At 39.0% G+C, this 23,451-nt stretch overlaps 1 protein-coding gene across 2 annotated transcripts in view; it reads right to left on the reverse strand.

Annotated features, from left to right (window-relative positions):
* Nucleotides 1-23,451, reverse strand: part of etnppl (ethanolamine-phosphate phospho-lyase) — a 41,543-nt gene that overhangs the window by 15,988 nt on the left and 2,104 nt on the right. For both annotated transcript variants that reach the window (XM_061960956.2, XM_061960957.2), the window contains exons 3-4: nucleotides 9,936-10,095; nucleotides 58-132 (exon numbers count right to left, since the gene is read on the reverse strand). In XM_061960956.2, the coding sequence (XP_061816940.1) occupies nucleotides 58-132; nucleotides 9,936-10,095 (235 nt within the window). The remainder of the gene's footprint in view (nucleotides 1-57; nucleotides 133-9,935; nucleotides 10,096-23,451) is intronic.

Genomic DNA, 23,451 nt, shown 5'->3' on the forward strand with positions numbered 1-23,451 from the left:
CAGAAACATGAGCGACACCACGACTCCGCTTATATATGTCCACCAAAAGGCGCTCACTTGTCCAAGGTGATGATATCTTGGCTGGCCGCGTACTGGCGGGCGAGGCGGAGTGCCAGGTCATTGGCTTCAGATCTAAAGTTGAAAGGGGGCAAAGTTCAGTGGAGTTACTTAGTCACTATTAAACACACAATGGCAGCCTGCTACCAAAGCAAACTCATCTTTCACTCCTAATGACACCCCGAAGTCGTGCGGACCCTACTGGCGAGAGGTATCACTTACATAAGCCACGATATAGCATCACCTGTTTAACTTCAGGTCGTCGTTGTGCTTTTGAACTTGCAATCGTTAATTATTGATGTTTCGTTATCTCAGTTCATGGCCAGCGGACTTACCAATATTAACGCTTACGTACATTTGTGCAGTAATGACATCATGTTTATTGCCATGTTGTCCCATTTTGAAAATGTAAAAGCAACAGTACGTGACAATTTATCTTAAAGTAATGAATTAAGTCTAGAAAGATGGTTAGGTTAGCATCAGAGCTAACATTGCTGCTGTCTATTATCGTTTAACATTAGCTATGTTTACTGTCTTCTTTATGTATTTACCGTATTTTCCAGGACTATAAGGCGCACTTTCTTTCTTTAGTTTATTTCGAACATGAACACACTTACAGCATAATACATCACACAATTTCATATAATTTCACTTTACATCATGTCCGAAAAGGAGTAGGAAGAAGCAAAGCTTATTAAATCCTACCCTTTTCCCACTTCAGAGCGTTTACAAATACATACGTTCATTTACTGACTTTGTTTTTTATATCAAAATGACATCCGTGAATGAGTAATACAACAGTTTACAATAGTCCTTTGTAACTTTACAAATGCCGTTTATATAAAGATCAAAGGGGAACATTATCACAATTTCAGAAGAGTTAAAACCATTAAAAATCAGTTCCCAGTGGCTTAACATTAGCTATGTTTACTGTCTTCTTTATGTATTTACCGTATTTTCCAGGACTATAAGGCGCACTTTCTTTCTTTAGTTTATTTCGAACATGAACACACTTACAGCATAATACATCACACAATTTCATATAATTTCACTTTACATCATGTCCGAAAAGGAGTAGGAAGAAGCAAAGCTTATTAAATCCTACCCTTTTCCCACTTCAGAGCGTTTACAAATACATACGTTCATTTACTGACTTTGTTTTTTATATCAAAATGACATCCGTGAATGAGTAATACAACAGTTTACAATAGTCCTTTGTAACTTTACAAATGCCGTTTATATAAAGATCAAAGGGGAACATTATCACAATTTCAGAAGAGTTAAAACCATTAAAAATCAGTTCCCAGTGGCTTATTTTATTTTTCGAAGTTTTTTTCAAAATTTTACCCATCACGCAATATCCCTAAAAAAGCTTCAAAGTGCCTGATTTTAACCATCGTTATATACACCCGTCCATTTTCCTGTGACGTCACACAGTGATGCCAATACAAACAAACATGGCGGGTAGAACAGCAAGATATAGCGACATTAGCTCGGATTCAGACTCGGATTTCAGCGGCTTAAGCGATTCAACAGATTAGGCATGTATTGAAACGGATGGTTGTAGTGTGGAGGCAGGTAGCGGAAACAAAATTGAAGAAGAAACTGAAGCTATTGAGCCATATCGGTTTGAACCGTATGCAAGCGAAACCGACGAAAACGACACGACAGGGAGAAAGCGAGGACGAATTTGGCGATCGCCTTCTAACCAACGATTGGTATGTGTTTGTTTGGCATTAAAGGAAACTAACAACTATGAACTAGGTTTACAGCATATGAAATACATTTGGCAACAACATGCACTTTGAGAGTGCAGACAGCCCATTTCAGGCGCGTTAAGAACATATATTTGTTCACGATTTCAGCACTCAGTTTAACCATACCTAAATAGACACAAAATACTGCATTACACAAGACTACCCGAATGTACTCGAATGATTGAAAAAAATAAATGTTTTTAAGCTAAATTATTGGTAAACACAGTTTATGTATAATAATTTACGTAAAACCGCGAGTAATGAATAAAGTTTTCATCAATTAATATATTCTGTAGACATACCCTCATCCGCTCTCTTTTCCTGAAAGCTGATCTGTCCAGTTTTGGAGTTGATGTCAGCATCTGCTTTGAGTGTCGCAGGATATCCACACATTCTTGCCATCTCTGTCGTAGCATAGCTTTCGTCGGTAAAGTGTGCGGAACAAACGACTGACCATTTCATTGGCTTTCCCCACAGCCTCGTATTTTGAACAAATTTCGTCCAATTTCTTGCCACTTTCGCATCTTTGGGCCACTGGTGCAACTTGAATCCGTCCCTGTTCGTGTTGTTACACCCTCCGACAACACACACCGACGAAAGTGAGAAAATGGCGGATTGCTTCTGGATGTGACGTCACGTTGTGACGTCATCGCTCCGAGAGCGAATAATAGAAAGGCGTTTAATTCGCCAAAATTCACCCATTTAGAGTTCGGAAATCGGTTAAAAAAATATATGGTCTTTTTTCTGCAACATCAAGGTATATATATTGACGCTTACATAGGTCTGGTGATAATGTTCCCCTTTAAACAATCTTGGTCCCAGGATTGATCCCTGGGGTACACCACAAGATATATCTAGCCTTGTTGACATATTTTCACCCATCTTCACATATTGCTTCCTGTTGGTTAAATAGCTTCTTACCCAATTCAATACCAAACCTCTGATGCCATATTGTTCTAATTTTCGTATTAAAATATCATGATTAATTGTGTCAAAGGCTTTTGTTAAGTCCATGAATACTGCGGCCGCACATTCTTTACCATCTATTTCATTGGTAATTTCCTCTGTTATTTTGATTAATGCTGTCGAAGTTAAGATATTTGCTTGGAATCCATATTGGTTCTCCACGAGCATCCCACTTTTGTTGATACATATATGTAATCGGGTATTGAATACTTTTTCCATGATTTTGGAGAATTGTGGAATTAATGAAACTGGTCTGTAGTTAGTAAACGGGTGTATGTCTCCATTCTTATAAATTGGTACAACTTTCGCAGTTTTCATTTTGTCTGGGAATTTGCCGGTTAGAAATGATAGGTTGCTGATATATGTCAGAGGTTCTGAAATGTATTCTATAACCTTTTTTATCGTTACCATATCTATTCCATGACAGTCGGTTGAGGTCTTGGATTTACATTTTTTTGATTATAATTTTGATTATTTCTTCTTTTGTCACATTCTTAAGAAACATCGAATTGGAATTTTTGTCTATGCGCTTACTCAAGTCCTCAACAGACCCATCATCCGCTCTTGGAATTCTTTGTTCCAGATTTTTTCCGATATTAACAAAGTCATCATTAAAACGTTCAACTATTTGGTTCATATAGTCATTTTTTGTATTCCCATCTAGAAAGTACTTGGGGTAATCTTTCTTAGCACCAATTTAATGATGCTATTTAGGAAGGGTGGACTAGCAAAGTAAGATTTTCAGTGTACGGCAAACTGTCTGTTTAACTGTGCATATGACAATAAACAATCTTGAATCTTGAATCTAGGATGCCCCATGTTGCCCTCATGTTGTTTCTGTTCTTGTTTAATAATTGACTGTAGTATTCCTTCCTGCATGTTCGTAGTATGCTAATTAGCTTGTCTTTATATTTCTTATACTTATTTTCTGCCTCTATAGATCTCTGTGTTATAAATATTCTATATAATGTATTGTTTTTGAGACAAGCATTTTTCAGTCCTTTTGTCATCCATGGTTGGTTGTTTTTCTTTTGCTTCTTACTAAGTTCTTTCCATGGACAATGTTTATCATAGTCTTAGAAAAGTGCTGAAAACATTCCCATATGCATCATCTACATCATCTTCATTGTATACATTGTCCCAAATTTGTTTCCTCAGATCCTTCTTGAAGGAAATCATTCCTTCCTCTGTGCAGTCTTTGAAATGTCTTTTTGTCAATGTTCTTCTTCCTGTAGTTCCCATCATAAATAGTACAAACTGGCAGATGGTCGCTGATGTCGGTTGTTAACAGTCCATTTGTTGTATTATTATCAAAGACATTAGTAAAGATAGTCAATAAGAGTAGCATTGTGACTTGCAATTCTGGTTGGCCTTGTGATTTGTGGATACAAACTCATACTATACATCGTATAGTAAAAGTCCTTTTTGTTCTCAAAACTCGACAGTGCGCCCTATAACTCGGTGCGCCTAATGTAAGGAATACGTTTGGTTGAGCTTACCCACCTTGAAGCTATTTCTTTTGGTACATGGTGTAATGATAAGTGTGACCAGTAGATGGCAGTCAAACATAAAAGATAAGTGTAGCCTGAACTATGATGGGTCTCAGGTAAACAACACCAAACTTTTAAATGTTCCATTGAAAATATAGAACATTACACACATCACTCAAAAATCTATCAAAATGTTTTAGAACGACTTTGGTAAGCTATGAAGCCGCACCGCTTGATGGATTTTTGGCGCATTAAACGTACGAGTATTATTATGGTGTGTGTATAAGGTAAGACATACAGTATTATTATGCAAAAGCAACTTTTCTTACCTTCTGGTACCTGCTGATCTGTATTTGGGATCTGCATAAATCCTGAAAAATTACACGCGTCCACGCCGACCGCATAGTCGATAAGCTTCTTCTTTTTCTCTATCTTCTTGTTATGGGACATTCATCCTCCGCTGTTGCCATTTCTAATATAAAGTAGTGTAAAGTTCATACTTATATCTGTCAGTAAACTCGCCATGACAGCGCTAAAACATACCGGTGTAGTGAGTTTACATAATTCACCCAAGGAACTTTAGTTATTAGAGTTACGGACGGACGTTTTTTTTACGAGACACATTTCCGGTGTTGTTGTTTCCGGATGAGGAGATGCTGCTCCGTTATTAAATCTGAATGTCTTTAAAACAGTTAGCTCCATCTTTTGACACTTATTCCACCCCTGTCCTTGCACGCTACACCGCTACAACAAAGATGACGGGGAGAAGACGCTGCCGAAGGTGAGCCACGTAAATAAGACCGCCCACAAGACGGCGCATCCTGAAGCGACTGTCAGAAAGCGGCTTGAAGATGATCTGTAAAACATAATCTATGCAACATTTAAAAGAACCACCATTACATGTTATGTAGACCACAAGGAAGTGTTTTCCATTTTGAAAAATAGAGCCTGCTGACCAACAGCATCTCTGTCTGGACTGGAGCCTGCAATGCCTCAGACTAGAAGTCTCTCCAGAGAGTGGTGAGGACGGCGGAAAAGATCATCAGGACTCCTCTTCCTCCTATCCAGGAGATCGCAAAAAGCCGCTGCCTGACCAGGGCTCAGAAAATCTGCAAAGACTCCTCCCACCCCCACCAAGGACTGTTTTCACTGCTGGACTCTAGAAAGAGGTTCCACAGCCTCCGAAGCAGAACCTCCAGGTTCTGTAACAGCTTCTTCCCTCAGGCCGTAAGACTCTTGAACGCATCATAATTAAATTATCCCGTCAACTCCCCCCAAAATGGATTAACTCGCTGGAATAAAAAAGACAATATAACATACATCCATAAACGTGGACGCATGTGAAAAAGTGCAATATATTTATCTGTACAGTAATCTATTTATTTATTTATATATATTTATATATATTTATTTATTATATATATTACCCTGCCTTCCGCCCGATTGTAGCTGAGATAGGCTCCAGTGCCCCCCGTGACCCCAAAGGGAATAAGCGGTAGAAAATGGATGGATGGATATTATATATATATTTACAGTATATATATATGTATATATATATATTTATTTATTCATATATGCACCTTATTGCTTTTTTATCCTGCACTACCATGAGCTTATGTAACGAAATTTCGTTCTTATCTGTGCTGTAAAGTTAAAATTTGAATGACAATAAAAAGGAAGTCTAAGTCTAAGTCTAAGTCTATAATCCGGTGCGCCTTATAGATGAAAAAAGATCAAAAATAGACCATTCATCTGCAGTGCGCCTTATAATCCGGTGCACCCTATAGTCCGGAAAATACGGTACTACTTTGTATGAACACCAAAACCAATTTATTTGTAATATGAATGTCAGTTGCTCAGTTGTCCAGAGAGATGTATTGTGGTTGTCTACAACCATGCATTCTGCGTTTGCATCCTGATTAATTTGGCCTGTTTTTAAGCTTTTAAAAACTCTTGGATGTAACAAATTCTGCCAAAAAAAAAATCAAAAAAAAAATCAGAGAAATTACAATTATAATCATAAATATGCACCTCCCTATCAAGATAGAAAGTATCTAAAATGACCCAGACATTTCAAGTATAAATCTACAATTAAAACACTTCCTTGTGGTCTACATAGCATGTAATGGTGGTGTTTTGGTCACATTTTTGCATAGATTTTGTTTTACAGATCATCTTTAAGTCGCTTTCTGACTTTCTCTTCAGCCATGTTGTAGTTTTTCATCGCTCCCATATCGAGTCTACTGTTAAGTTAGAACTATACTCTACTTGTTATTAGAAATAGGAGGATGTTAGTATGCATGCACGTATGAGCCAGTCTGCCCCACAGTAAGAGGATAGAGAGAAATAAGGAATTTAGGACTACAACTTTGGACCACAACTGAATAAAAATGGTGGACAAAGCGTTTTGACTAAACCTCTACCATATATTGAGATATTCGGCGATGGAACTAAGGCAAAATACGTCACTAAAGTTTTCAATTCCAAATGGCCCGTTTGGAGCAAGTTTGGTAGAAGGAAAGATTGTTTATACACAAACCCCAAAACCAGTGAAGTTGGCACGTTGTGTAAATAGTAAATACAGACAAAATACAATGATTTGCAAATCATTTTCAACCTATATTCAATTGAATAGACTGCAAAGACAATATATTTAACGTTTTAACTGGAAAACTTTGTTATTTTTTGCAAATATTAGCTCATCTCGAATTTCATGAATGCTATACAAGGTTTAAAAAAGCTGGCACAAGTGGCAAAAAAGAGTGAGAAAGTTGAGGAATGTTCATCAAACACTTATTTGGAACATCCCACAGGAGAACAGGCTAATTGGGAACAGGTGGGTGCCATGATTGGGTATAAAAGCAGCTTCCATGAAATGCTCAGTCATTCACAAACAAGGATGGGGCGAGGGTCACCACTTTGTGAACAAATGCGTCAGCAAATTGTCCAACAGTTGAAGAACAACATTTCTCAACGAGCTATTGCAAGGAATTTAGGGATTTCACCATCTACGTTCCAAAATATCATCAAAAGGTTCAGAGAATCTGGAGAAATCCCTGCACATAAGTGATGATATTACAGATCTTTGATCCCTCAGGCGGTACTGCATCAAAAAGCGACATCAGTGTGTAAAGAATATCACCACAAGGGCTCAGGAACACTTCAGAAAACCACTGTCAGTAACTATAGTTTGTCGCTACATCTGTAAGTGCAAGTTAAAACTCTACTATGCAAAGTAAAAGCCATTTATCAACAACACCCAGAAACACCGCTGGCTTCGCTGGGCCCGAGCTCATCTAAGATGAACTGATGCAAAGTGGAAAAGTGTTCTGGGGTCTGACGAGTCCACTGTGGACGTAGTGTCCTCTGGACCAAAGAGGAAAAGAACCATCCGGATTGTTATAGGCGCAAAGTTGAAAAGCCAGCATCTGTGATGGTATGGGGGTGTATTAGTGCCCAAGGCATGGGTAACTTACACATCTGTGAAGGCACCATTAATTCTGAAAGGTACATACAGGTTTTGGAGTAACACTAGTGTGTGTGTGACAACCATTGGTACGTTATACTTTATACTTTAACTTTAATATTTTGCCATCCAAGCAACGTTATCATGGACGCCCCTGCTTATTTCAGCAAGACAATGCCAAGCCGCGTGTTAGAACAGTGTGGCGTCATAGTAAAAGAGTGCGGGTACTAGACTGGCCTGCCTGTAGTCCAGACCTGTCTCCCATTGAAAATGTGTGGCGCATTATGAAGCCTAAAATACCACAATGGAGACCCCGGACTGTTGAACAACTTAAGCTGTACATCAAGCAAGAATGGGAAAGAATTCCACCTGAAAAGCTTCAAAAAATGGTCTCCTCAGTTTCCAAACGTTTATTGAGTGTTGTTAAAAGGAAAGGCCATGTAACACAGTGGTAAAAATGCCCCTGTGCCAACTTTTTTGCAATGTGTTGCTGCCATTAAATTCTAAGTTAATGGTTATTTGAAAAAATAAAAATAAGTTTCTCAGTTTGAACATTAAATATCTTGTCTTTGCAGTCTGTTCAATTGAATATAAGTTGAAAAGCATTTGCAAATCATTGTATTCTGTTTTTATTTACGAATTACACAACGTGCCAACTTTACTGGTTTTGAGTTTTGTATATTGTTAATGTAATATCGTTGTTAAAGGGGAACATTATCACCAGACCTATGTAAGCGTCAATATATACCCTGATGTTGCAGAAAAAAGACCATATATTTTTTTAACCGATTTCCGAACTCTAAATGGGTGAATTTTGCCGAATTAAACGCCTTTCTATTATTCGCTCTCGGAGCGATGACGTCACAACGTGACGTCACATCGGGAAGCAATTCGCCATTTTCTCAAACACATTACAAACACCGAGTCAAATAAGCTCTGTTATTTTCCGTTTTTTCGACTGTTTTCCGTACTTTGGAGACATCATGCCTCGTCGGTGTGTTGTCGGAGGGTGTAACAACACGAACAGGGACGGATTCAAGTTGCACCAGTGGCCCAAAGATGCGAAAGTGGCAAGAAATTGGACGTTTGTTCCGCACACTTTACCGACGAAAGCTATGCTACGACAGAGATGGCAAGAATGTGTGGATATCCTGCGACACTCAAAGCAGATGCATTTCCAATGATAAAGTCAAAGAAATCTGCCGCCAGACCCCCAGGAAAAGAGAGCGGATGAGGGTATGTTTACAGAATATATTAATTGATGAAAACTGGGCTGTCTGCACTCTCAACGTGCATGTTGTTGCCAAATGTATTTCATATGCTGTAAACCTAGTTCATAGTTGTTAGTTTCCTTTAATGCCAAACAAACACATACCAATCGTTGGTTAGAAGGCGATCGCCGAATTCGTCCTCGCTTTCTCCCGTGTCGCTGGCTGTCGTGTCGTTTTCGTCGGTTTCACTTGCATACGGTTCAAACCGATATGGCTCAATAGCTTCAGTTTCTTCTTCAATTTCGTTTTCGCTACCTGCCTCCACACTACAACCATCCGTTTCAATACATGCGTAATCTGTTGAATCGCTTAAGCCGCTGAAATCCGAGTCTGAATCCGAGCTAATGTCGCTATAAACATGCTGTTCTATCCGCCATGTTTGTTTGTATCGGCATCACTATGTGAAGTCACAGGAAAATGGACGGGTGTATATAACGATGGTTAAAATCAGGCACTTTGAAGCTTTTTTTAGGGATATTGCGTGATGGGTAAAATTTTGAAAAAAACTTCGAAAAATAAAATAAGCCACTGGGAACTGATTTTTAATGGTTTTAACCCTTCTGAAATTGTGATAATGTTCCCCTTTAATACAATGGTTTGATCTAAAATTTCCAGGACTTATAGGGCTTCCAAATACACATAAAACAGGTACCAACATGAAAGAAAAGTCAGTTTGGCATTCTAGGAATCCTGTCCGGTTACGCCAATTGCCCTGAAGCTTGCTGGATTAATGGTATTTCCCGGACTAATGGGAAATAACCAAGGTGAAAGAGTTGCACTGAATTTTTATGCACTACTCCTAGTCGGAGGTTGCAGATGTCTCCCTTTCCAAGTGTTCTGGAATGCAGAATTTTGCCTTAAAGTGCCAGTTAGGTGACTTTACAGAGCGTTGCTATTTCGGTTGTGAAAACAACGGACCACGCCTTACCCAGAGTTGACAAAGTAAAAGACAGACAGCTCCTCTGGTAGCGTGGCCTGCAGCTTCTGGGCGTAGAGCACCAAGTTGTCATGCAAGAAGCGTGAGTTGGTGTTGAGCACTTCCATCTGCTCTGCGCCGGCCTTCACCACATCCGGGTGGCAGTGACCCACTAGTGGAACAAACACATGCAGAAATCACAAACAATGGTAAAAAGTTGGGGAAGACCGAGCATGGCTCTTACAAAACTTATATTCTTTTCAAAACACTGTTAATCGAATTAATTACTACTTTACAAACATTACAATGCATCACAGTGAAATGTGGCGCTTTACTGTTTACATCCAATTTAGGTGAACGGTGGATTTTTCAGCTGTTCCATGGCCAGGTGTGTTATTCCCTCATTGTTTACAAGGACCATACGTTCTAGAGTTAATTTCAATTGTGCTATTTGTATTTGGAATCTGTTTGTCAACTCTCAAGAGCTGTCACAATTAGGCCTGCAACTATTCATCGACTCAATCGATTAATTCCATTAGAAACAGGTGGTGACTTAACCGCTTTAAAACACCATATATGCTTGCTTGATGTAAGTCCTTCAAAGGGAGCTTATTGTCAAGTGTTGGTGGTGGATGAACCCCAAGATGTAGAGATGGCAGGCTTGGTGCAGGAAAACATGATTTAATGTCCAAAAATGCAGGAACCAGGAAAACAGCAAACAGGAACAAGAATCAGGAACCAGGGAACAGTTCACAAGAGACGAGGAACCAGGGAAAACTGGAGACAGCAAGCTGTGAACCAGAGTCCACAGCATACAGCGACAGCGACAATACTCCAGCACTGACTGGACAGGTCTAAATAGCAGCCGGCTGATTGACACCAGGTGTGGCCAGGTGCCAATCAGCCGCATCTGAGGGGAAACATCGCTCAGGGAGACAACCAAGAAACTGAACAAATATAATAGCGCTGACAGAAAATAAAACAAACACAGAGGAAAAACTAAAACATAACCAAACTGTCAGTGACAAGCCTGACACTTATGGATGGAGTCTGAAAGAACCTTTGCTTCATCAGTGGTATTGATGAAAAAATACAAAGGAAAGATTAGACTTCGATTACCAAAAACTGAATGCTCGCACAATTAAAGATGCTTAGGCTATGCTTATTATTAAGGAGACACTGGTGGTTCTGGGGCTTCACGGTGGCAGAGGGGTTAGTGCATCTGCCTCACAATACGAAGGTCCTGAGTAGTCTTGGGTTCAATCCCGGGCTCGGGATCTTTCTGTGTGGAGTTTGCATGTCCTCCTTGTGACTGCGTGGGTTCCCTCCGGGTACTCCGGCTTCCTCCCACTTCCAAAGACATGCACCTGGGGATAAGTTGATTGGCAACACTAAATTGGCCCTAGTGTGTGGATGTGAGTGTGAATGTTGTCTATCTGTGTTGGCCCTGCGATGAGGTTGCGACTTGTCCAGGGTGTACCCCGCCTTACGCCCGATTGTAGCTGAGATAGGCTCCAGCGCCCCCCGCAACCCCAAAGGGAATAAGCGGTAGAAAATGGATGGATGGATGGATGGTGGTTCTGTGATGGACCTGGAGTCCGGCAATTATCAGATACAAATGTTGGACGATAAACCAAGATAGTTTTCACATGTCTATGAGTTCAACCGAATGCCACAAGGAGTGACCAACACCACCAAGTAGTTTCCAATGTTTGTGTCAGGAACATACTTGCCAACCTTGAGACCTCCGATTTCGGGAGGTGGGGGGGCGTGGTCGGAGGCGTGGCTAAGAGGGGAGGAGTATATTTACAGCTAGAATTCACCAAGTCAAGTATTTCATATATATATATATATATATATATAAAATAAATACTTGAATTTCAGTGTTCATTTATTTACACAAATACACACACATAACACTCATCTACTCATTGTTGAGTTAAGGGTTGAATTGTCCATCCTTGTTCTATTCTCTGTCACTATTTTTCTAACCATGCTGTACCCAGAAAGGTTTCGAGTACCACCAAAAAAACTGAATCTCTGAAGACAGTATACAAATCTGTGTTAAAGGTGCACAAATACTGTTTGTATAATAAGCATGTTATTGTTTACAAATGAGGGTTAAGAGTTCAGTACTAAAAAAAAAAGAAAAGAATGTGGCTTAAGTACAGTTTTTTAATTGAGCTGCTGCATTTTTTGGTTGGGTTGTTTATTTATTTTGAGTAACTTCTACATTTCTCAAAGGGGAGGAATGTAATAGAGTGATCTATGTTTGTCTGTTGCCATCTCCTGGTGAATGTTGGCTATAGCGTACTGGGGTTACTTTTTGGTTGGCCAACGATTTACGTGGTGTTGCGCACCTGACGTCAAGTGTGTGAGTCTGTTCTGAAGTCTACAGTAAAGAGACGTACTTCATCACCTCGCCTGGTTATTGCATCCAACTCAATATATTACAACAATATTGCTGTTTACGGCAGACGAACTGCTTTACGGTAGAATAAAACATGACTGCTGTTGTGTGTTGTTACCGCGCTGGGAGGACGTTAATGAAACTGCCTAACAATAAACCCACATAAGAAACCAAGAACTCGCCCTCGATCATTCTACAGTTATAACGTGTTTGGGCAGGCACGCTGTTTATATTGTGGGAAAGCGGACGTGAATACAGGCTGTTGACACGTCACTCAGGTCCGCATGGAGCTGGATGGGGCGTGGCTTCCAGCTCCGCCTGAATTTCGGGAGATTTTCGGGAGAAAATTTGTCCCGGGAGGTTTTCGGGAGAGGCGCTGAATTTCGGGAGTCTCCCGGAAAATCCGGGAGGGTTGGCAAGTATGGTCAGGAACTCGCTTGGCTGCCGTAGTAGTGACCCCAAGGTGCAGGAACCAGGAGAGCCATGATCAGGTAAAAGGATTTTAATATACAACACAGAGAAGGAAGCAGTCGTGCGTGCACGGTTCTTTAACATAAGCAAAATCCTCGAGCGCTAAGGAGCAGGCGAGGTAGGCATAAATAGAAGCCTGCTGATTAACACCAGGTGTGGCCTGGCTGCCAATCAAAAGCAGGTGAGGGGAAAACAGCACTCAGCAAAGACATGCAGAAAATGGAAATCAAAATAAGAGCACTGATAGGAAATAAACACAAAACAAGGAAGCACAAGTTTGATGTAAAAGTGTGTTGGAGACCTGCATCTTAGTAAAGTGCTGGTACTTTTTTGATGATTTGATATTGTTTTCCGAGACACTCGAAGACCATGAAAAAAGATTAATTTAATTGTTGCATCGTCTGAAGGACTACGGCCTAAAGTTGTCACTTGAAAAGTGGGAATTTTGGTTTGGCATGTACCTTGGTCAAATGTTTGATGCCCATAGAGTTCATACTGGCCCTGATAATCTCCCAGCTCGAAAATCTTGGCCAAAATTGGTAAAATGATTCTTGGGCTTTGCAGGTTATTAGATGTGTTTTGCAGAGGGCTACTCAAGAGGCCCTTTTCCACCGCAGGAACTTTTACAGGAATTCTACCATTTATCCGGGCAATTAAAAAACTACCCGGATAGATTTAGTTCTTCAGGAACCTTTTGGAGTTTCTGCCAGCTATGTGGGACTTTCAGAAGGTACCCGGAACCTTTTCGGGGGCGCGCTGAACTGTGGAGCGCTGATTGGTTAAACACAGTTGGGGGCTCTCCTGAAATGTTTCAAACACAGCCCCGTCATTTACAGAATGCTAGACAACGCGCTTCTTTCTTCTTTCTAGTGTATTTCTAGTCCAATAAACGTGACAATGAAGACAAAGAAGAACGAAAGTCTCTTTCGAGTTGCTGGAACTTTTGTGGGGCGTCTTTGTGCCAAAAAAACCGCTGATCCATGCAGTGTTTTTACTCAATCGCAGTCTTTAAACGATATGCAGTTTACTGCTGTTTATACATTTTGATAAGCTTAATTTGTAACACGCGAAGCTACGAAAAGTGGTCAGACTCTTTTAGATGTATTTACAGAGTGGTATGAAGTATAACGACCGCAGCTGCTTACTACTCTGACTTTGTTGGAGAAATGTGGAAATAAAGAAGGCCGCACACCAGTGTAACAAAGGTAAATTACATCAAATGTTAACTATTTACTTTATCACATGTTGTAAAAGTAGTCATGGACACGTCATTTGTGTAGATATTAGCTTCGACCCGAGTGAACTGAATGCTAATGCTAACAAGCTAACGCTAAAGCCAATGTGTTTGTGTTGTCGGCGTGAGATAAACATTGACATTTAATATTTATTTATTGCTATTCATCATTTACCGAGGGGACGACTTTCTGACTGTTGGACATTGCGGGCAAAAGCCTGACTTGTTTTTTTATGAACAATTCAGTACACGTTGTACATTATTGCTTGGAATTTCATTTATTGGCTTTTTAGTAAAAGAACTGTCACCTAATATTGTCTGTTTATTTACATGGCATCAGGGTAGAAATATGCTAAACCACTCCTCCATGCGTCATCAGCTTGATTTGTATCAACTACCCTGAACTGTGAAATGCAATGGAAACACAAACCGCACACTTCCACCGGAACATATAGTTCCTGGAACTAAATGTTCCAGGAACCAAAAGTTCAGACTTTTGGTAGAAAAGAGCCTTGTGATTGCCAAGCCTCTAAAGCCACTCATTGTTGGGTACTATCCACCCAAACAGAGGGCCAAAACCTACATAAGAGACAGTCCCAAAGTCTGTTTGAATCCCTGACTACATTTTGGTGTACAGTGGCCTGCGAGATGGGAGTCTGCCTTTAGAGCGTTGATTGACAAGATAAAATCATGTCTGACTAGTTATGTGTGCCAAGTGCTTTAAGTGTGCCAAGGTCTACGAGTTATGACAGCTAGCGAAGTAGACCACAGCCAAATTCCTCGTAACCTTATATTTATTATAGATAGCCCTAGTTCTACTTTAGATATGTACACTGCGGTGGCGTTACATTTGCATTCGGAATGTTCAATTCAAAAACATGCGAGTACATCTACAGTTTGTATGTTAGTGTTAACGAGTTGTTTGTCCAAATATCTACCACCACCCCTCACATTAACACCTTTTCAAATATCCAGACATCCATTCTCTACTGCTTGTCCCTTTCCGGGTCGCTGGAACCTATCCCAGCTACATTCGGGCAGAAGGCGGAGTACACCCTGGACAAGTCGCCACCTCATCGCAGGGACAACACAGATAGACAGACAACATTCACACTCACATTCACACACTAGGGACCAATTAGTTAGTTAGTTGATTGTCAACCTATCCCCAGGTGCATGTCTTTGGAGGTGGGAGGAAGCCGGAGTACCGGGAGGGAACCCACGCAGTCACGGGGAGAACATGCAAACTCCACACAGGATCGAACCCAGGACCTTTTTATTGTAAGGCACACGCACAACCCGTGCTGCCCTTTTCAAACATGTATGTGTTAAACTGTTAAATACTTGTCACTCAATTTATAATATGTATTTATATTAAGGTTAAAGAATGTGTTTTTCTTCTTTTTATTCAACAACAACAACAAAAGTCAACATTTCTTTAATTAAGTAACAAAGACTTAATTTAGAGTTATTTGGACACTAGGGGAACATATAAGGGTTAGGGTTAGGGTTACTAATAAGCAATAATTCTGAGGTTATTGAGGGAAGACTCTTAGTTAATGGCTTACTGGTTGTATAATAAGGCCATGCAGAATAAGGCATTAATAAGTACTTAATATTGACTAATTAAGAGCCAATATGTTACTAATTTGCATGTTAATAAGCAACTAATTAATGGTGAATATGTGTTCCCCATACTAAAGTGTTACCGTTGTTTAAAAAAAATATATAAGTAATATATAGTGATGCAATTTCAATGTCATGTACATTTGTATGAAAAAAAGTAATCAGAAAAACTATTTTCCAAAATCGCAACAAAGCCATCAGAGAGAAAGCAAAAACATATGTATGGCCAAACCAACTGTTTGGAACATTCTTCAAAAAACCAAAACAAAAAACACAAGGATAAGCTCAGCAACACCAACAGACCCAGAAGACCACAGAAAACAGCTGTGGTGGATGACTGAATAATTATTTCCCCTCAAGGAGAAACGGCACTCTTTTGAGGGCAAAAATGTACAGATACTGAACAGGGAGGACAGATGGTTCGAAATGGGAGTGAGAGACATCTACGTCAGGGTTGAAAAACCATCCCTGAACAGAGGAGATGGTCTAAGAACCCACCTATCTCCCACATGCAACACCTTCCCTAAAATATTCCCAACAAATAACAAGAGTTACAAATGTTCTGGTCACAGGAATGATGTTCTACAAAATATAGACCACAGGAACGATGTTCTACATGTAGACCACAGGAACGATGTTCTACATGTAAACCACAGTTCTTCATGTAGACCACAGGAACGATGTTCTACATGTAGACCACAGGAACGATATTCTACATGTAGACCACAGGAATGATGTTCTACATGTAGACCACTTCTAACATGGTGTGATTCCAGACTAAAGACCGATTTGGGGATGCTAGCGGTCCTTCCACAGTGATTGTTTTGCCCCACAATATCCTAATATCTTGACCTTTTTGTCGTTGGCATTGACAGAGGGGTTGCTCTTTTGTATCTCCACAGTTGTTTTTTCACTACAATAGGGCGGAACCATCACTAGAAACGTCCTCTTTGTGTTGGAGTATAAATAGTTGGTGGTTTGGCACCAGCTGCTAGATCCTGATCTAGATCTGACCAATCTAAGTCTATGAGCATGATCTGATGAATCCTACTTGGATGAGAGGCAAAATGTCGTCGAAGACAAAAGAAACAGTCCAGTTGCAATCGATTGAATGCCCTGAGAATACAATGACCAGGATGATAAAGAACATCCATAGACATTCACAAGACTTGTCCAGATCGAGAACGTCTTCCTGGAGGTTGGTGTGTGTTGGTCAAAGTTAAAGGGGAACATTGTCAGAATTTCAGAAGGGTTAAAACCATTAAAAATCAGTTCCCAGTGGCTTATTTTATTTTTCGAAGTTTTTTTCAAAATGTTACCCATCACGCAATATCCCTAAAAAAAGCTTCAAAGTGCCTGATTTTAACCATCGTTATATACACCCGTCCATTTTCCTGTGACGTCACACAGTGATGCCAATACAAACAAACATGGCGCATAGAACAGCAAATTATAGCGACATTAGCTCGGATTCAGACTCGGATTTCAGCGGCTTAAGCGATTCAGCAAATTACGCATGTATTGAAACGGATGGTTGTAGTGTGGAGGCAGGTAGCGAAAACGAAATTGAAGAAGAAACTGAAGCTATTGAGCCATATCGGTTTGAACCGTATGCAAGCGAAAACGACGAAAACGACACAACAGCCAGCGACACGGGAGAAAGTGAGGACGAATTCGGCGATCGCCTTCTAACCAACGATTGGTATGTTTGTTTGGCATTAAAGGAAACTAACAACTATGAACTAGGTTTACAGAATATGAAATACATTTGGCAACAACATGCACTTTGAGAATACAGACAGCCCATTTCAGGCGCGCTAAGAACATATATTTTTCCACGATTTCAGCACTCAGGTTAACCATACCTAAATAGACACAAAATACTGCATAACACAAGACTACCCGAATGTACTCGAATGATTGAAAAAAATTAATGTTTTTAAGCTAAATTATTGGTAAACACAGTTTATGTATAATCCATCCATCCATTTTTTACCGCTTATTCCCTATATTCTGTAGACATGCCCTCATCCGCTCTCTTTTCCTGAAAGCTGATCTGTCCAGTTTTGGAGTTGATGTCAGCAGGACAGGGAAGTTAGGGTCTTTATCGTTGGAAATGCATCTGCTTTGAGTGTTGCAGGATATCCACACATTCTTGCCATCTCTGTCGTAGCATAGCTTTCGTCGGTAAAGTGTGCGGAACAAACGACTGACCATTTCGTTGGCTTTCCCCACACCCTCGTTTTTTGAACAAATTTCGTCCAATTTCTTGCCACTTTCGCATCTTTGGGCCACTGGTGCAACTTGAATCCGTCCCTGTTCGTGTTGTTACACCCTCCGACAACACACCGACGAAAGTGAGAAAATGGCGGATTGCTTCCCGATGTGACGTCACGTTGTGACGTCATCGCTCCGAGAGCGAATAATAGAAAGGCGTTTAATTCGCCAAAATTCACCCATTTAGAGCTCGGAAATCGGTTAAAAAAATATATGGTCTTTTTTCTGCAACATCAAGGTTTATATTGACGCTTACATAGGTCTGGTGATAATGTTCCCCTTTAACAATCAGGAGAAGACTTCCCCCGAGTTGTAAAAGAAAGTTCGTCATAAGATTCAGTTCAATTTGATCTATATGGCGCCCAAATCACAACAACAGTTATTTGAAGGCACTTTACACACAAGTAGGTCTAGAACCACACTCCTCCATCATGTAAACCATTGGTGGGCCTCAGAAACAGAGTACACCAAACCTCTGTAAACAACCTTTACAGTTCTGAAACAACATCGCAGGGAGCGATGAGACAAAGATCAACTTGTACCAGAGTGGTGAGAAGAGAAGACTATGAAGACGGCAATGAACTGTTGATGTTCAAAAACGTAGGATAGACTTTATTCATCCAACAATGGGGTAATTATGCGGTTGCAGGTCAGATTGAAAAAGTATCATGGCGTGGGCTCGTTTGGCTGCCAGTGGAACTACTCCCTTTGTATTTATTGACAATGTGACGGCTGACACATTCTGAAGTTTCTCTGGTATTATTATCCAAATACTTAGGAACTCATTGGACCGTTCTTCACAGTGCAGATGGACAATAAAGAGCAACCAGTTAAGTTTTCAAGCTTCATTTATTGAGACATTTAAACATTTAACAGATAAAGCGAATACTTTTTTTTACACATATAGTCTGAAATGGAATAGGCAGAAGTGGAATGTTTTGCAATGGCCAAGTCAATATCCTGACCTGATTCAGATTGAGAATGCATTTAATTTGCTGGAGACAAAACTGAACCTTCGGTCCCTTAAAGTGCGAGGCACATGTGCAAGCCATACATTCTTCACCGTTCACAAGATTTGGATATAAATATCCTCAAATTAAAGATGAAAGTCTGTTTAAACACATCTCGTTTGTTTCCTTTCAAATCCATTGTACTGCGTTTAGAGCAGTGATGTTTAAATCAAGGCCCGCGGGCCAGAATGAATGATCTATTATTATTTATCTATTATCTATGATATTTGATTAGTATCAGAACCGGCCAGCTGCTGTTTTGCATGCATCAATACTCCATCAGTGTTGGCGCTAGGAATTTTCAAAATGTGGTCCCAGGGACCCCATCAAGTCATAAAAATGGGTTCCCAAAGTTTTGGGGTGCCACATTTTTGGAATCATTTTGAAAACAAATGATAAATGTATGCATTATCTTGTTATATCTCACATTCTATATTGTGTTTTGGAAAAAGGTTGTCATAAACATTACTTAATTCATTTGAAAAAAATGATAAGAAAGTAAACACATTTTTGTACATTTATTCAGTTATAAACATTCATTCCCTTTCTTCTTTCCTTCATGGATCTAAACTTTACCACTGCCGGTATTTGTTTCTATATTTTTATTGTAATATTTTCAGAATGTGTTTGTTCTATTTTTGGCCAAAGTAAGATAAAGAAAACAATGTGAAGTTGTCTTTACTTTTTAGTTTGAATGCCATGATTTTAATAGTACGCCCTGCCCATGCGGCCCCTGAGCTAAAATGAGTTTGACACCCCTGGTTTAGAGCCAAACAGATTAGAATTGTGTCTGTTTGTCGTTTAGTTAATATAATACAACCACCCTTTAAGATATAATCAACTTATTACGCATATTATACACCAGAAAACATGCATATGAATTTCATACAATTACAAGTGATTTTTTATGGGTTTTTTCATAATAGCTCAATTTTGAGCGCATTTAAAGGAACAATGGCAGTCGTTTTACGCATATAATGAACCAACAGTAACAATGTTGTTGTTTGAATATAAATATACAAAACAAATCCAAGCATTTCAAGTCTTTTTTTTTCTTGCATAAAAAGCCAAATGACTCACTTTTTCCAGAAAAAAGGAGTCATTTTGACGTGTATGATGCACCAAGAAGACCGTAAAACTATAACCTGCTACCCAAGAATGTACAACAATTCTTCTCAACAACAGAGGAGAAATATAACCTAAGAGGAAAATCAAATTTAAAAACATTTGTATGCACGTACAACACTTAAAACCTTTAGTATATCAGTATGTTGAATTAAATTAAGGAATGGATTAACCAAAGAAATCAAACAAAGCACCGTTTAAGAGACGGTTCAAACTACAAGTGTTCACAAAGTACACAGAACAAGAATTATGATGAACATATTGAACCCTTTTTAAAAACATTTTTTTATTGAGACAAATATTATTTATGTATTTAATATTTGTTTGCTTACTATGGTATATTATTTATCTATTATTTAGTTGTTCACTATTATGTTACAGAGAACAAGAAAATTGGATAAAATTGCTATAGTATGAAAAGAGGTAGGAGTAAATAAACTCTGCTTCTTCCTACTCCTTTTCGGACGTGCTGTAATCAGTGTTGGGTTGGTTACTGAAAAACAGTAACTAGTTATAGTTACCAGTTACTTCATTTCAAAAGTAACTCAGTTACTAACTCAGTTACTTACACCAAAAAGTAATGCGTTACTGTGAAAAGTAACTATTTAGTTACTTCTTTTTTTCTTCTTTTTTTAAAGCTCCAATTAATGCCCTTTTAGCCTTTATTACAGTACTGTTATTGCACTGGAGAATAATACAATCTGTTGATCAACTTGACATACATTTGTATCACTGAACTCTGCTAAGCAATGTGGTCGACATACAACACACAAAGACAAAGATATGTTACAAAGGCCAATTTGTTTCTGGCCAGAACAAATTGACAAAACTATTTTAAATAGCTGCAACATAACATACATAAGTAACAAACAGCATAATAACAGCATAGCTGTAAAGCAAGAAAGGCACACACTACATACACAAAGCCTAACCAGGCATTTTTTCCTCAAGAAATTCTGACACAAAATCATGTCTGAAGCCCAGAACACTCTACACATTTCCCCAGTTTTAGTTTAGAGATAAGGAAAGATTGGCCTGGCCCACTAGCATCCCTCTTTATGATTGACAGAGTGTGTGTACCTTCAGTTCTGAAAGATGAGCAGAGGCAGAGTTAATCCTTACGTGGTGAAGTGTCATTGGAGTCTCTGTCTCTCTTTACTAGCTTCGTCGAAGCATGTTGCTATGTAGCTTGTTTCAGCAGATTTGAATTGCTGTTTTGGGCAGTAGATGGGATCTTTGATCCAAAGCACAATTTACATTTAACTAAATTGTTATTTTCTTTGTGCTCGACAAAAGAAAAGTAGTGAAAATATCTCCATGTTAGCAAACTCGACTTCTGGCTCCGCCATGATCAGACACGCCCCCCTCCCCCCTCTCCTCCCTCCACACACTCACACTCACACACAGAGCGCGTGTCTCTCTCTCTTCTCCGGCTTGTGACACAAGAAGAATCAGAACGATGACACAGCAGCCCTCCGATAAAACACACTTTATACTACAAAAAAAGTAACGTAAAATAACGCAGTAACGCATCATGTAGTAACGGTAACTGAATTACTGAATATAAAAAAATAACGCGTTAGATTACTAGTTACCGCCGAATCTAACGGCGTTACCGTAACGCGTTACTTTGTAACGCGTTAGTCCCAACACTGGCTGTAATGAAACAACTGGAATTGTGTGATGCATTACATTGTATCGTATGCATGTTCGAAATAAACTAAAACTGAAAAGCCAAATGACTCACCTTTTCCCAGAAAAAGGGTATGTATGATGCACCAAGAAGACCGTAACTAACTTAGATTATGCATGATGTTGCATAATATTGGAGAAAATTGCATTCATCCCACCCAAAATTGAGGCAGCGGAGTAAAACAATATTTCATTTTGAAATCTCATGCTTTTATTTTATTTATTTATTTTTTGTTGCATTTAGTTTAGATAATAATGAGTCATATATTGGAATATGGGATCCATTATTGAAATTTGTTTTAACTATTAAATGAACCAAAAATATGACTTCTTTTATCTTTGTGGAAAATATTGGACACAATGTGTTGTCAAGCTTATGAGATGCGATGCAAGTGTAAGCCACTGTGACACTATTGTTCTTTTTTTTATTTTTGTAAATGTCTAATGATAATGTCAATGAGGGATTTCTAATCACTGCAATGTTGGAATTCTTATTAATATTGATACTATTGTTGATATTATTGCTTTTTGTTTGACTACTTTTGGTTTGTTTTGTGTCATGTTTGTGTGTCCTCTCAACTGCTCTGTTTATTGCAGTTCTGAATGTAGCCGGGCCGGGTTTGGTTTTGGAATTGGAATTTTATTATTATGGTATCATTGTGTATTATTTTGTTGGATTGATTAATCTTTTTTTTTTAAAAAGGCCTTTATTTTGAAAGCGAAACACAGCGTCAATACATATTTTTGTCTGCCCCTTTCCTCTGTGCCACTAATTAGAGTGTGAGCTTTAAAACTGTGGAAAGAATGCCGTTACAAATATGACTTGTTTATAACATGTCGCTGTTAGATCATACTCATGTTTAGTGAAGTCACCTCCATTGTGACTCATACTCACTCATCTTGTATTTAACATGTCAGCGTTTCCAAGTCAACACTTGCTCAAATGTTTTGTCATATCGTCTCAACACCATACCACGTACAACATAAAGGTTGAAACAGCAGCAGGACTGGCTGTTTTTTTAAAAGCAGAACAGGGATCCATCCATCCATTTTCTACCAATTGTCCCTTAGAGCAGGGATATTCAACTAAATTGTTCCAGAAAGCTAAAGAACTGGAGGCCGAATTTCTCTCTCTTTTTTAATTTTGTATTTCTCTTTTTATTTATGTATTTATTTATTTTTTTAACTAAAAAAATACAATTAAAAAATAAGATAAAAAATAAAAAAGAGAAATAAAAAATTAAAAAATTAGAAAAAGAGAGAGATTTTTTTTATTTCTCTTTTTATTTATTTTAAGAACCAGCGTCCTCCGCAGTGGAAATTTAATTTTTTTAAATTTGTATTTCTCTTTTTATTTATTTTGAGACCCAGCGTCGTCCGCAGTGGAAATCTGACACACATTTTAGAAAAAATTGCACCGTTATGCAAAAACGAAGTGTCCTTTAGGTTGGCCTTTAGGAGTTAGACTTAGACTTAGACAAACTTTATTGATCCACAAGGGAAATTGTTCCACACAGTAGATCTGTTACAAAGGATGGAAAGGATAATGCAAAAAGAGGGCGAAAACAGATGGTATAAAGTAGACTAAATATGTACCATAGTCGCAATATAAAATATAACATATAGTCAAGGTTTCTGTGGTTTATCCGTTATACAGTGCTCAATACCGGGGTAGAGCGGAAT

The sequence above is a fragment of the Nerophis lumbriciformis genome, linkage group LG05 (genome assembly GCF_033978685.3).
Source record: "Nerophis lumbriciformis linkage group LG05, RoL_Nlum_v2.1, whole genome shotgun sequence".
NCBI lineage: Eukaryota > Metazoa > Chordata > Actinopteri > Syngnathiformes > Syngnathidae > Nerophis > Nerophis lumbriciformis.